The 15,676-nt window shown below is 36.7% G+C and overlaps 1 protein-coding gene across 1 annotated transcript in view; it reads right to left on the bottom strand.

Moving 5' to 3' along the window:
* Positions 1 to 15,676, bottom strand: part of LOC127837671 (WD repeat-containing protein 46-like) — a 29,606-nt gene that overhangs the window by 6,032 nt on the left and 7,898 nt on the right. Inside the window, exons 2-11 of the mRNA XM_052364924.1 lie at positions 14,407 to 14,544; positions 11,188 to 11,367; positions 9,735 to 9,815; positions 9,018 to 9,130; positions 6,476 to 6,563; positions 5,223 to 5,389; positions 3,198 to 3,348; positions 2,638 to 2,773; positions 1,497 to 1,596; positions 561 to 714 (exon numbers count right to left, since the gene is read on the bottom strand). Coding sequence (XP_052220884.1) covers positions 561 to 714; positions 1,497 to 1,596; positions 2,638 to 2,773; positions 3,198 to 3,348; positions 5,223 to 5,389; positions 6,476 to 6,563; positions 9,018 to 9,130; positions 9,735 to 9,815; positions 11,188 to 11,367; positions 14,407 to 14,544 — 1,308 coding nt within the window. The remainder of the gene's footprint in view (positions 1 to 560; positions 715 to 1,496; positions 1,597 to 2,637; positions 2,774 to 3,197; positions 3,349 to 5,222; positions 5,390 to 6,475; positions 6,564 to 9,017; positions 9,131 to 9,734; positions 9,816 to 11,187; positions 11,368 to 14,406; positions 14,545 to 15,676) is intronic.

Raw genomic sequence — 15,676 nt, 5'->3', positions numbered from 1 at the left:
ATCAGAAAGTAAAATTGAAATTGACCCAGTAATTTCACTGGTTAAGTCATTATTTCCACCCAAAATTATATCACTGTCAAATAAAGGCATGAATTAATATTTGTTTGAAAGAACTACGCAACCTACCTGTACAATATTGTCCATGCCTGACACATACCTGTACAATTTTGCCCATGCCCAACACATACCTGTACAATATTATCCATGCCTGACACATACCTGTACAATTTTGCCCATGCCTGACACATACCTGTACAATTTTGCCCTTGCTTGAAACATATATGTACAATATTGCCCATGCCTGACACATACCTGTACAATATTGCCCATGCCTGACACATAACAGTACAATATTGCCCATGCCTGACACATAACTGTTCAATAATGCCCATGCCCGACACATACCTGTACAACATTGCCCATGCCTGACACATAACAGTACAATATTGCCCATGCCTGACACATAACTTTTCAATATTGCCCATGCCCGACACATACCTGTACAACATTGCCCATGCCTGACACATAACTGTTCAATATTGCCCATGTCTGACACATACCTGTACAATATTGCCCATGCCTGTGGCCAGTAGCCCTTGCTGACTGAAGGCCATCTGCCCTGCCCCCATGGGCACCTTGTAGGAGTGCAGCATCTTGTAGGTACGGAGGTCCCAGATCTTCAGGGTGCGGTCTATACCTGATGTGGCCATGTACCTGACAGGGAACATACAAGGTTTCAGTGATACAGAAGGGACTGCATTGTTACTAGTTATTGCACATGTAGAACTATGAACGCTCAGAACAATTCACAGAAGTGAAGGAGATATGTTGTTGGCCGTGCATTAGAAAGTTATTGTGTTTGATCCCAACTGAGGGAGAATTAAAAAATAATAATTCTAAGTTATCAAGTACTAGTTCAACAAGTGAACAGAATTCAAAAAAGAGTCTCCATAAATCTAAGCTTATTCATACAAGAAGTTATAAAGTCATTATAACTAAACAAAACTAAATACAAATTCTATGTTTATTTCAGATCAGTTTCTAGTATTCAAAGATATATAGATCCTAAAACCACACACATAAAATAGGTTACAAACAAGCAAATTGCAGTAAATCAATTGAGACCCATTCTGAGAAAACTGGACTAAATGCAAGTGCGTAAAAAATCTTGCCCAGATTAGACTGTGCAGTCTGCAAGGGTAATCCGGGACGACACTTTCAGCATTGACTGGATTTTTGTAAATAAATACATATATTTTTAAAAATCCATAAAAGCTAATAGTGTCATCCCTGATAAGCTTGTGTGGACTGTGCATGCTAATCTGGTATGTCACTTAACACACAAGTCCAGTTTTCCCAGAATGAGTCTTAATTGATTTACTGCAATAAGTTTGTTTGTTTGTTTGTTTGTTTAATCTGAGACGACACTTTAAGCACATGCATTTAGCCCAGTTTTCCCGTAACGTGGTCAAATAGTCGTCATCAGGTCCACTTACTGTCCAGCCTGCTCTATGGCCACTGACCGCACGCCTGACTGATGGCAGAGCATCTTGACCACTGGCTCCTTCAGCTTTGGACACCACATTGTGACTGTGCCTGGATAATACAGCATATTATGGACACCACAATGTGACTATTAATCATCAGTATCATCTGCTAATTTGCAGCTCTGAGGTATGGGCCATTGTCAGTGAACTCGCATGAATTATTCCAAATACATGTGTGAAGTATCAATTGAATATATGTAATAGTTCTAGAGATCTAGAGTACATCTAGCATGCAAACTTCATCATGAATAACCTAAACCACACTTTTTTTAAGTACACAAGGGGACTTAATCCTGCTAAAAGCTTGTCATTGTATAAGGTTTTTTGTCAGTGAATGTTCATAATACCCTTACCACATATGTAAGGTTTTATTTAAATATCTGTAGTAAATAAAGAGAAATGGAGTAATTGTATGCAAATATTTTTTTTTATCAGATTTTTTTAAGAACAAAAAGGGGCATCATTTGGCTAAATTGCAGGTTAGAGTTACGAAACTGGGTCTGTGGCCTCACACAATGACCTAAAACACATAGGTGAAATTATATATATCTGAAGTCAAAACGGTAAAACAAAAAGATGTTGAATGATAACCTTGAGCAGAGCATTACGATGACATTGACCTTAATATTTAGGTGAGTAGTATAGCTCTGACTATTAGGCGCATATTTGAGCTTTTTTGGAGGAGAGTCCAGGTAAGAATGAATTTATGTTCACAACAAGTCATAATCAAACACACTTTTAAAATGTAAGTTTGTATCAGGCAATAAACAACTCTTAATCATTAATATTAACAGCTTTTAAACCAATACGTTATAATGCCTACATGATTTAATTGAGCCACACTCCAATAAAACGAGGTTGAATGCATGTGGGTAAAGTGTCCTACCAGATCAGCCTGTCTGCACAGGCTAATCATCAGCAACACTTTCCCTTAGTATTCGTGCACACTACATTTTTAACCCCGTTTTCCCAGAGCGAACTTCAAATTCCATGTATACACAATCCAAATTGTTGTTTATTGTCTGCTAGGCAACACAATTAGACAAAAGTTTATTAAACGCAGTTAACCACTAGCAAGTTGTGCCCATACCGCCAGAATGCCCAAGGGTGACTATGGCATTGCTGGGATTCTGACACATGACATCCAGTCTGCCCATCTGTGTGCTGTACCCTGCCACCTTCTCCCCTATAGACACGTCAATGTATGACAGGTAGCCCTTCGAGTTCTGAAATAGACACATCAATTTAGGACAGTTAGCTCTTGCAGTTCAAAAATAGACAAGTCAATGTAGGACAGGTAGCCCTTAGAGTTCTGAAATATACATGTCAATGTAGGACTAGAAGCCCTTGGAGTTCTGAAATAGACACGTCAATGTAGGACAGGTAGCCCTTGGAATTCTGAAATAGACACGTCAATTTACGACAGCAAACAGCATTAAACCTGAACAGACTGCAAGTTACTCGCAGGCTGTTCTGGTTTAATGTTGGTTGCATACAGTCATTTTTACTTTGCATCTGAGCAGGAAAGGGTTAACATCCACTTTTAGGTTAACTTTAGGTTAACATATACTGAGTAAGATTAAGATAAACATGGTTTGTGTTCTCAGTTCATTATTTGAAAGGTTTTTAGAGTGAAAAGGTTTCCCATACCGCTGAGGCCAGGAGGAAGTGAAAGGGCAGGAACTCCATGCGCAGTACGCAGTCCAGCTTCTTAAGACAATGCAGCTCTATGCCTTGGTTGTCGTACATGTAGGTCCACTGTCTCTGGGCGACAGCGAACATTGTCTCCTGGTGCAGCCACCTGGAGGACAGAAAGATTGGTTTGCATTTTGTTTAATGTTTGAGCCTAGTTCTGTGATAACTTAATGCATGTGCTTAAAGTGTCGTCCTAGACAAGCTTCTGCAGTCCACACAGGCCAATTTGGGACGACAGTTTCGCTTAAACTAGATTATTAGTTTAACAAGCAAAATCTTTAAATTGATATCCCCCGCCAATATGCTTCTGGACACAAAAGTGTTATATTTGACACTCAAAAAAGCATTTTTTCAAGATACAGAGGGCCATAACTCTGTAATTAACAGATGGTGTACAATGCCATATATACTCATACCAAGTTTCAATGAAATCTGCCAAAGCACTTCCAAGATATGGCTCCGGACGGACGGATGGACGGAAAGACGGACGGACGAAAAGATGGATGGACGGACGGACAACGCCAAAACAATATCCCTCCGCCTATGGCAGGGGATAATAAGATAATTCCTTCTGATGAAAAATACCATCAAAACAGAAAGTGTCTTCTCTCATAAGCCTGTGCAGACTGCACAGGCTAATCTTAGACACTTTACACACATGCATTTAGCCCTATTTTCCCAGAACTAAGCTTGTTTATAAACCTGCATGTATTTTCTAGTTTCAGCAGGGAAGAAAATAGCTATTATACAAATCTGGGGACGATTTTTCCATTTACCATACAATAAACATTTATTCTGGGTTTAGATCTTTAGAAATGAAGGGTGTAATAGGCACGCATCATCAAAAAGCCATACTGACAAAAATTATTTGATGCAAACATAATGTGACAGTTGACAATACTTTACTGAGCACAACTGTAAATGAGCCATACTCGGTGAAAACAGGGCTTAACCCTTTACCACTTAGATACGTATTTAACCCTTTACCCCTTAGATACGTATTTAACCCTTTACAACTAAGATACGTATTTTCACGCATGTGTAGTCCCTCAGAAAATTTAATTTAAGACCTTTCTTACTAGATTCAAGTTTTAAAGGCTTCACCTCCAAACCTTAGATATTGATGAGCAGCAAAAACACATACAACCTAAACAGACTGCGAGTTACTCGCAGGCTGTTCTGGTTTAATGCTGTTTGTTCATAGCCATTTTCACGTTGCTTCTAAGTGGGAAAGGGTCTATCAAGTTTATAAAGTGTTGTCCAAGTTTAATTTGTGCAGCCTGCAAAGAAAATTCCGTAAAAGGGGAAAGTGTCGGGGACGATACTTTACACACATGCATTAAGCCCTGTTTTCCAATAATGCAACTTTATATGAGTAGTTTTAGAATTATTTTCTTTTGAAAGACCAATGAGTGTCCTGTTTCAGCTTGAATAAAAAAAAAGATCGTGAAAAAGTAAGTTCTTTATCAAACTGTTATGTTCATTTTCTAACTTTTTTGTCAAGACTAAACACTCTATGTAAAATTCAATACACAATGTTTAAATTATTATAAAATAAGAGGTTGCCATTTACAGGAATTAAACTAGACTTGAGCTTAACTTAAAATTTATCTTAAAATTAATGAACCCAAATTAATCAGCCTTATACTTCAGGACCAAAGGGTTAAATGAAAGCAACTTAAGTTTTAGTTTCAGAAATGCTGTTGACACAATTCACATAACTAATTGCCCCTTGTTCCGGAAAAACTGGGATGAATGCATGTGTATGTAGTGTTATCCCATATCAGCTTGTGCAATATGGGGTGTTACGGAAATTTTTGTTTAAACCCAGTCTCTCCCAAATGAAAATCTAGTCTAGGTGGAAAGCATTTTCTCTAATTAGCCTGTGCAGACTTTACAGGCTAATCTAAGATGACAATTTACACACTTGCATTAAGCCCAGTTTTCGCAGAACAAAGCTCAATTAACGATCACACCTACTTGACATCATTGACCGTTTCCATGACGTTAACCTCACACAGAAGCTTCTTGGTCATCCAATCAATGGCCGCCACATGACCTTTGACCCCTCCCATCAGTAGGAACCGCCCGTTACGAGTGTAGTTGACACTGTAGGGGCCAAAGTCAGGGAGCTTTAACTCGAAAAACTGAAAATCCAAACCATTAAAATCATTGTATGATATGTTTTGATGAGATATAACTAACTGACTTAGTCACCAGGATGGGTAGAGTTTCCACCCTGTTTCTTATAGGCAGCCCACTTTATCTAATGTGGTACCATACAGGCCATTTCCTGGCCATTTTTAGAAAAACAAAATGTTGGCTAAATTGCCCTCCCATTATATGAAGTTTCACTTAAATCGCTTCATTACTTCCTGATATGCACTACACAATAAACATACTATGCCAATGCTAAACAAAAGGCTATACATGTAATTAAAAAAACATTGTCAAGACAGTTGTGGTTCTTCTACCCAGTAAAAACTCTGTAAACCCTGTCAAGAGTTATGGCTTTTAGAATCTGAACTTCTCCTCAATGCAATGAATCATGTGAAGTTTTGCTTGAATCTTTCATTCATTTGTAAGTTATGCACTTAACAAGAAAATGACAACACAAACAGCAAATGGCAATAACTCCAAAAATAGACAGTTGTGGTTCTTGTGCCCAGTAAAAAACTCTGTAAGTTATGCACTAAACAAGAAAATGGCCGTACAAACAATAAGCAAAAGGCAATTACTCCAAAAATACTGATAAGACTGTTGTGGTTCTTGTATGCTACATTTTCAATATCAACTTTGATTTTATCTTATTTACCTTGAATACATTGAATACTAAGGCAATTATGATATGCACACATTTATGTCTCAAGGGCGATAACTCTGTAAATCGTGATGAGAGAATTATAATGCTTGTACTCTGGACTCCCCCTTAATGCCCTCTATAATTACACAAAGCTGAATTTGAATCCCTTTAATAATTCCTGAGTAATTCTCTTAACAAGAATTAGGACAGAATGACATAACAAAAGACAGACGGACCATGAAAATACTATTAGAGCCTTGTTCTGGGAAAACAGGGCTTAATGCAGTTTCATCCCAGACAGCAGAACAATTCCATAACAACGGAAAGTAAGTGTCTGCCCTGTCCGACCGCACAGGCTAATCTGGGACAACACTTTATGCACATGAATGTTACCCAATTTTCTCATGTGTATTAACATAAGAATGCGTACTTTCTGGGCGCTAGTGATGTCCACCACCCCTGCCAGGTCGTGTTGTGTGATGGAGGTCGTGTCCTCACCCTCATCTGCCTCTAGGAACCTGGGATGAAAGAACAGGAAGTGGGGTTTAGGGGTCAAATTTCGGCCCAATTACTAATATTAAATATGTACATATTTTTTCAAAAATGACAGCCTAATATTTCACGCTGAAGATTTCCAATAACAAAATATTTTTTTTTAAATCACTTGTTATATAAAGTTCATCTCCTATCAAGATCTCTAAATTGAATCTTAGTAAGAGCTATATTGAAAATCATTCAACAAAATATTGTCACTTTCCACACAGAATGAAATCAAGAAAAGCCTCACCGTCTTTTTTATCAATCACAGCGCTGATATCCATGTCAAAAATTGCGAATCAAGAGTGAAAACATTCCTCTAAATGGTTGAAAAACTATTTCTTGCAAAAAAATGGATTAAGAAGGATACTTATGTTAGTTAGCTTTAACTTCGTTTAATTTTGATTGTATAAGATGTGTAATTACACTGTGAATGACCGTCAAACCAAATTATGCACACTTGCAATGTATTTTCGTGGTAGCCAGATCGATTCTAGTAAATGTTTTTTGCAGGTTAGCTGTTTGATGACTGCTTCAAGGTAGACTTGTATGAACAGGCATAGATTTTTTCCTTTAATGGAAAGTCTTCTGCAATGTTTGATACCAAGGTTTTTCAAATCAGATGAAAATTTATGGAACAGTAAGCTTCAGAAAGGGGCTGGTTAGCCAAGATTAGCATTCAAGGGTAAAAGTCACATACCTCTTCATATATATATACAGGGGTGTGATTGAGGTGAAGTTTGAGGGGAGGAAAATTCTGCAGACTGACTTTTATTATGCGAATAGCGAAGGACTAACCTTAAAACAGACACTTAAATAAACACCATTCTAAACTTATTAAAAATATTTATTTTTATGAAATCCTATTAAATTCACACATTTAACATATTATGTAAAGTCACCAGTTTTAATTGTGATCAAACTCAAGGTTTGTTCCGATCCGTGCGAACGATGACAGCAATCTTTTGTTTGAACTCAATGTCATTAAATTCGAATTAAGGTCAACAATGTAACAGTGTTCAACAAACGACAATTTACCACGAGTTCCGTTCTTCAAGATTGTTGTACATGAATCTGACTTTAACCTTTCCAAGACAGTCTATATTCTGTACCAATTCAGAAAGTGGTATCGCTTTCTGATTTTTATCCATTGTTGTTTCTTCCCTTTCACATTTAAATTTGTTTTTCAATATTTTTTTAATCTCCGAGATTTTGTGAGATTCGTTTCTTCAATAATCTTCATTTTCGCTTCACAAAGGCGCCATTTGCAAACAAATCAGCAAAGAAATACGAAACATATCTTAAAAGACTGATTTTAATTGATAGATTGGGAAACAACAGCCAATGACATCGCTTGTTCAAAAAATGCTTAGGCAGAATCTACCAATGTAATATGCAGAGAGGTTTCGCCGGGCTTCAGATTTTTCGGGCCGCTTATGAAATATGACTGCGGAATCGGTTATACCCCCCTGCCCCATTATTTTTTTACAAATTTACGCAAATCACAGAAATGACCACCGGATAACCCAATCCGCGGAAATCCCTGGAAAAATCACACCCCTATATATATATTATATATATATCAGGCATTTCCCCAGGCGGTTTTAGAACAGCAGGTGCGCAGTGCTTGGAGTTCAAAATCAATCTCCCCGCGGCGCTTGTTTTTCCGATCATGTGGCCGCGACGCTTGAACATTTCACAAGCGCTCGCAAGCTCTGATCCGAATGTTGTCTGCATTCGGCCGACGACCAGATAAAACGCGCACCCGCTAATCAGCGGTGTGTGCATAATGGGCTTTGATAAGATGTGCGAACGATTTACGGGTCGTTTATGGGGGTCAATTATGGTGTTTGTCCCCTAATTATGGGCGATAATGATCGATTACTACCGGTACTAGTGGCGTATGAGCAGTTAAAGTTATGCTCAATTGGTTTGTTTGTTTTATTTTAATTGTTAACGACGATTTTAGCGGTACTTCAAAAATAAACAGTTACTTTTGTTTGTTGCGTTGTGGGTAATTTAAGTTCTGAGAAAAGGGGGTTTAATGCATGTGCGTAAAGTGACGTCACAGATTAGCCTGTGCAGTTCGCAAATGAGTAGCGCTCTGAGAAAAGGGGGTTGAATGCATGTGCGTAAAGTGAAGTCACAGATTAGCCTGTGCAGTTCGCATATGAGTAGCGCTCTGAGAAAAGGGGGTTTAATGTATATATATAAAGTTTAAAAAAAGACTCATTTCATTTGGTTTTGTTATTGTGTGTAACAAATGGACAATTTTGATTGTTTTGGGACGGGAGTAGCAGCTGGAGGGAGGAGGGTAGCAGCTTCTGCCGAGTGCCGATGCTAGAAATAATTCAGACCAGCAAGATGCCATATTTGTTTTTTATTTATTGAATATTATGTCTATTAACCTTTATAAATAGTTGCCAGGTACTCACCCTGCCTCTTCATGGAGCAGGATCTCTGTGCGGGCAGCCTGTCTGGCAGCAAACTGCAGCTTCTTCTCCTGCTCAGCCAGCTTCCTCGACCCTTGACCTGTACGGGTACCCGTCTGTAAACACACGTAAGTCATAAATGGAGTAAACTCTTGTAGAATGCAGTGTATCAAATAAATTGAAATTCCTATTAACCCTTTACCCCTGAGATACATCAAGGGCTGAACGGAAAACTGTTGTATCTCCTCCTTTATTTAATATGAGTTACAACAGTCTTCCATTCACCCCTCGACATATTTTGATGCATTTGTAGTCCCTTAGAAAGTTGATTTTAATTAAAGACCTCTCTCACTAGATTCAAGTTTGACTCATGGACATGCACTAGTGAGACTAATGAAATTACACTGGTAAGACTTTGAATTCTGTGAAGTCCACTTATGTCTTTGAGCATTCTGGGAAAACAGGGCTTAATGTATGGTGGTTAAGTCTAATCCAAGATGAGCCTATAAAGTCCAGGCAGACTTATCTGGGACAACACTTGCCACTTTTACCAAATGCTTAGCTTAAATGAAGTCTCTTTTAGACAAAAATCCAAAGTAGGCCTTAAGTGTTGTCTCTGATAAGCCTGTGTGGACTACAAAGGCTTATCTGGGATAACACTTCAAGCACTTTCATTAAGCCCAGTTTTCCCAGAAAGTGACATATATTACGTCCACTTACGTCTTTGATGTGTTCCCCACGCTCATATTTCTGTATGCGTTCCTTGGGTATGGGTGCATCCCCAGGAAATGGATCCTGTTGCTAAACCAACAATAATTATATTTATTATTATTATTTTTACAAGTAATTTGAATTTGAAAATGTTGCAAGATGTGTTATTTAATGTGGTAATACAAACAATAAGTGGACACATTTATAGACTAATGATATAATACAGGTAAAAAGTTCCGACATGCTGATATCAGAAAATATTCAAACTTTAACCCTTTGCATGCTGGGAAATTTGTCGTCTGCTAAAATGTCTTCTGCTGAATTTCTAAAATAGCATTTTCTTTTATTTTTTTCAAAGAATACTATCAGAATAGCAAACAGTTTGGATCCTGATGAGACGCCACGTTCTGTGGCGTCTCATCTGGATCCAAACTGTTTGCAAAGGCCTTCAAAATTCGGTTCCCGCACTGAAAGGGTTAAACAAGGTAAATAAATGAATATGACTTTTACTATTCAAGTTGAAAACCTATTAATGCACATTATAGGGAAATCTCACGGATCTGATCATACAATAACAGTTGCAGTGGCGTAGTGGATATGTTGTCCGCCTAGAGACCGGGAGGTCACGGATTCAATCCCCACCGTGGGAGCGTTCTTCAGACCTCCCCCATACACACCAAGTACTAGTTCTAGTCCCAGGAAACAGACTCGAGAGTGTTTCAAATAAGCTTAGGCGTTCAATGCAATCGAGTTCAAATAAATAGGTTTAAATGGACACCAGATTCTCCAATAAATTTGAGTTAGTGCTTAAATATTGGTCTAGATGAATGAATGAATAAATTTGTTTTTTCACTTTTGAAATTATAAAATTATGAAATTGAAGTTCCAGAAAATGAAACTTGGATATGAAGAACATATCTACCCACATAATGAACAATCATATTCATATAATGACCCTTGCTCTTGGAAAATAGGGCTTAATGCAGGGCCGTAAAGTGTCTTCATGGATTAGCCAGTGCAGTTCACACAGGCTAACCAGGGACGACACTTTCTGCTTTTATTGATCTTTTAGTTTAATCCTTTGCCAATCAGAAGCACAGTGAAAATGACTATGTGCAAACAGCATAAAACCAGAACAGCCTGCAAGTAACTCGCAGTCTATTCAGGTTTTGTGCTGTTTGCTGCTAATCAGTATCTAAGGGTTTGAAATAAAGCCTTTAAACTAGAATCGAGTTGGAACGGTCTGCAATAAATCGAACTTTTTAAAAATTCAAAATGCGTATCTGAGTGGTAAAGGGTTAAAGGATAGCTCTGTTAGTTATAAATCCTGTCAAGGCGGAAATTGTTGTCCCTGATTAGCGCTTGCAGACTACACAGTCTAATCTAGGAAGACACTAAGCGCACATGCATTAAGATCAGTTTTTCTAGAGCGCAGCTGATATGAACATTTCTACACAATCACCTCTCGCATGTGTTTTCTGTGTTGCAGTTTCCTCTGTTCTCCCTGCGCCTGACGTTGCTTTTTCATCTGCCATTTTCTGTGTCTCTCGGTTTTGCTAATGTCAATTTTGAACACCTGCTGAGTCTTTTGTTGCCCATCTTTGTCAGAATATGTTCTCATCTTGATTGGCTTTTTGAATCTCTGATCAAAGTACAATAGAATGACAAAAGTGATACACACTCAAAAACATTTAACATTTCATTCAAATATTCAAAATAACCTGCAATACCAAATTATCCCTCAGAGTACAATATGTTTGTAATATATAAATATGGATTTAAATTAGTTAAAACATATGTATTTTTGCTTGATTTTATCTCAGGCTTAAGCCTTATTGAAAGGCTCTTGATTTACTTTAAACAGAATAGCAAGGGTTGGGGCTTTCATTTTTATGTCCCACCCTTTTTATTAGTCACACTTCTAGTAAATACAGAAATATCTTATGGGTACTGAAATATTACAGAAAATCATACAGTATAACTTGATATTACCTTTTTCTTACAGCAAACTATATTTAAGAAAGAACTTACCTTATGGTTGCTGAATAGATAATTGAATATTATTACTTGAATATTAATGGAAGCAGCATAATTAAATCACCTACAATGTACAAAGTATGCCTTCCTTCAAACTTTCACTTCAGAGGCCACCCTGCCTTTTTCAGCCCCCCCCCCCCCCCCCTCTTATTCACTCGGGCCACATAAACAAAAAGAAAGATGCAGAGAAAATAACAAGGGCTCAGCACGGTCAATTTAATCTTTTTTAAATTTAAATCTTATCCCCTAAAAACAACCAAGTGCACTTAGTGCTGGGTTAAGTTTTCAAAATATTAGATAAATGTTAATAATTATCCAAAAAGTAGAAAACTGACATTGTTTAAAACAAGAGCTTGTCACAGTAGTGCCAAATCACTGCCGAAATGTGTTTGCTTGTATGACAACATTTGTTTTAGAGAGTAGAATAATATTTGTAAAACAAATAAAGGAAGATAATTAAAAAACTATGGCTAAAAGACTTATGGTTCATGTTCACTGCAATTCTCCTTGTTGCTGTCTGTTTATATTTCTAGTTTCAAGTAAATCCCTTCAGTAGATTTAGAGTTATGCTCCTGACAAAAATTTAAATTGTAATTAAAAAAGGGAGATAATTCAAAAACTAAGGTAGATAGTGTTATGGTTCTTAGTCACTGCACTTCTCCTACTTGACATCTGTTTATATTTCGAGTTTAAAGTAAATCCCTTTAGTAGATTTTGAGTTATGCTCCGGACAAAAATGTACTTTGAAATTATATAAAAGGGGAAATAATTCAAAAACTAAGGTAGATATAGTTATGTTTCTTAGTCACTGGACTTCTCCTACTTGCCAAAAAAATTTACTTCAAAATTATATAAAAGGGGATATTATTCCAAAACAACGGTAGAAAGAGTTATGGTTCTTGGTCACTGCACTTCTCCTAGTTGCCATCTGTTTATATTTCAAGTTTCAAGTAAATCCCTTCAGTAGATTTAGAGTTATGCTCCGGGCAACAATTAACTTTAAAGTTATATAAAAGGGGAGATAATTCAAAAACTAAGTTAGATTAGAGTTATGGTTCTTGGTCACTGCACTTCTCCTAGTTGCCATCTGTTTATACTCTAAGTTTAAAATTAATCCATTGAATAGATTTGGAGTTATGCTCCGGACAAAGTTTTGGACGGACGGACAGACGGGACCAATTAATATACTCTAATTTTTTTTTTAGCAGGGATCAAAAAACAGCAAACATGTTTTATTTGCAGCGAAATTAAAAAATCCATTTCTCCCATAGTTCTATTCTTGAGAGTTCGAACTAACAGCTGCTTTTGTTTTCATGTAAGTCTGGGATTGAAACGATTACTTCTTGGTTTAACAGATGGGCAACTATCTTTTGAGACTTTTAAACTTTGGTTGCCATGGCAAAGAATAAGAAGCCAAGATCCAAGTACACATCACACAAGCAAATTCATTGAATCAATATTCCCTGCCAAACATGTTGTTTATGGGCGGATGCAGAACTTAAAGAAACAATAGGCAATAACTCTTATGAAAGAAAGTGCAGGGTAATGGTTTTTGTGCACGGCACTTCTCTTCTTCATTGATATCTATACATCCATGAAGTTTCATTTTGAATCTTGTTTTGTATTTGGGATATAGCCCTGAACAATTATATTATACAACAAGATATAATTTTGTCAGAAACACATTGCCCCCTATTGACCCGCTTTGAAATAAAATTCCAATATATCATTTGGCAGGTTTACAAATTATCTCCCTTTTAAAGCTTATTACTTCCCTTGGATTGTATTTATTTATACTTTTGACCTTAAAGGATGATCTTGACCTTGACCTTTCACCACTCAAAATGTGCAGCTTCATGAGATACATATGCATGCCAAAAAAAGTTGCTATCTTTAATATTCAAAAAGTTATGACCAAACTTTAACGAAGGTTAAAGTTTTGATTGAAGTTTTGGGACACACACATACAATGAATGAATGACAGACAGACAGACCAAAAACAATATACCCCCGGATTTTCAATCCGGGAGCATAAAAACAGCAAAAGGCAATTACTCTTATTTAAGAAAGTCTGGAATATGGTTCTTGTGAATGGCACTCCTCATCATTAATATCTACATTGTATACACCCATAAAGTTTCATGTTAATATCTTTCATGGTATATGAGATATAGCACTGAATAGTTACACCATACAAAAATAACAAAGGGCAATCATCACAGGTGTTTAGAGTGTGGCTATAATATTAATTGGTAAAAACTTCATTTTCAATGAAAAATAATCAAATTATGACAAAAATTCAACTTCTCTGAAAAAAAATCACTATCAAATATATTTATAACACGGTATTGAACTCAAAATGACCCAACAATAGGGTGCATTGATTTGAACAGCCTTTACTACATCAAGTGTGTAGCGATTTCAATGAACTTGGGTCTCAATAAACGCAGAAATGAATTTCCTCTCTGGAAATGTACATATCTTGCAATATTTTTACAAATGCTGGGTCAAATTTTAAGAAATAACACGAAACACAACTCGTGTGACCTACTCGTCATCGATCTCAGTCTACTCACCCCAGGTCAACGTCAACCTGTATGTTCTATCCCCATACAATAATGTATCACCAAAAAATAGCATTTACCTTTTCACCAAAAGGTTTTGAGCCCTTCTTTTCTGGAGAATGTTTTTTCATGTCTTTGGAATCTTTCTTTGTTGATAATTCCTTGCCATCCCCTTCCATGAAGTAGCGCTTCATGTTTTGTTTCTTCTTCACAAAGGGCTGAAAGGAAATGGCATTTACTTGTGGGGGAAAACGCATAAACAAATTATTACTTAAGTTTTTTCTGCAGCTGATCAGTGCACATCACTAAACAGACGTTAATGGCCAATGCAGGAAAGCCATGACTAAATTTCAAAAACACATTAAATTTACCTTAATAGCAACCTACGGATGTTATACTTTGCATGAACCCTTATAAGCACGACAATGTTTCAAATAATTATTCTTGATGAAATTTTTAAGGGGAAGTTTGGAACAGTGTAAATAATCGAAAATCATTATCAAGATAGCCTACATCACAATTTACAATCAGCAAAAGATTGCAACCTAAGCAATAGCGACACTTTGAGTTGGCAACATTGTAACAGTTTTGGAGTATGGTGGACAGACCATATAAAATACGAGGCTGATGAAATACTAACAAAGTAAATAAAAATCAATTATTTCTTGCTTTAATGGTACCATTTGCATGCGTTTGTGCTTTCGACAGGTAAATGTTTTTGCAGTATCAGTGTTCCTTAGCCCTTGCACTGGTCATCAAATTGTGCATCTTAGGACAATAGACAGCGCAGTTTCCAGTCAACTGGTACCTAAGTCAACACGTACCTTAGTCAACTCGTACCTGATTTGGTGAACTCGTACATTAGTCATTTTTCCGGTTGGTCAACTCGTACCTTTTTAATTTTGTGTTCTTTATGGAAAAAATTTGCGATGGGTGTTTGCATACATTAGATGTTTTAATGTTTGTTGCTGGTACAAGTTGACCAAATAAAGTTATATTTTGGCATATTCTAACATAACAGGTTGTCTTTAGGATTAAGTAAGATAACGTTAACTAAAATGAAAAAAAAAACGACAGTAACAATATGATTTTTTTAAATGAAATTAAAGTAAAGCATATATCACAACATACATACAAAATACTTAAATATTAACAAATTTTGCATCCAATGATGGTTCGTCCAAAACTCGAGTAGTCAATGATTAAATCAATTAATCAACACCTAAAATACTTATTCACACCTACGTGACACGGCTCGTTAATATCGTAATTTACCTAATCTGCACCTGTGTTAAATATTGAATAACACATTACTCGATACAGGTCACTGATATCTAAATTGATTTAATT

This window comes from Dreissena polymorpha, chromosome 7 (assembly GCF_020536995.1).
Source record: "Dreissena polymorpha isolate Duluth1 chromosome 7, UMN_Dpol_1.0, whole genome shotgun sequence".
In the NCBI taxonomy this organism is placed as follows: Eukaryota; Metazoa; Mollusca; class Bivalvia; order Myida; family Dreissenidae; genus Dreissena; species Dreissena polymorpha.
The sequence above is the reverse complement of the archived record's forward strand: the minus strand, read 5'-3'. Positions and strand labels throughout refer to the sequence as shown.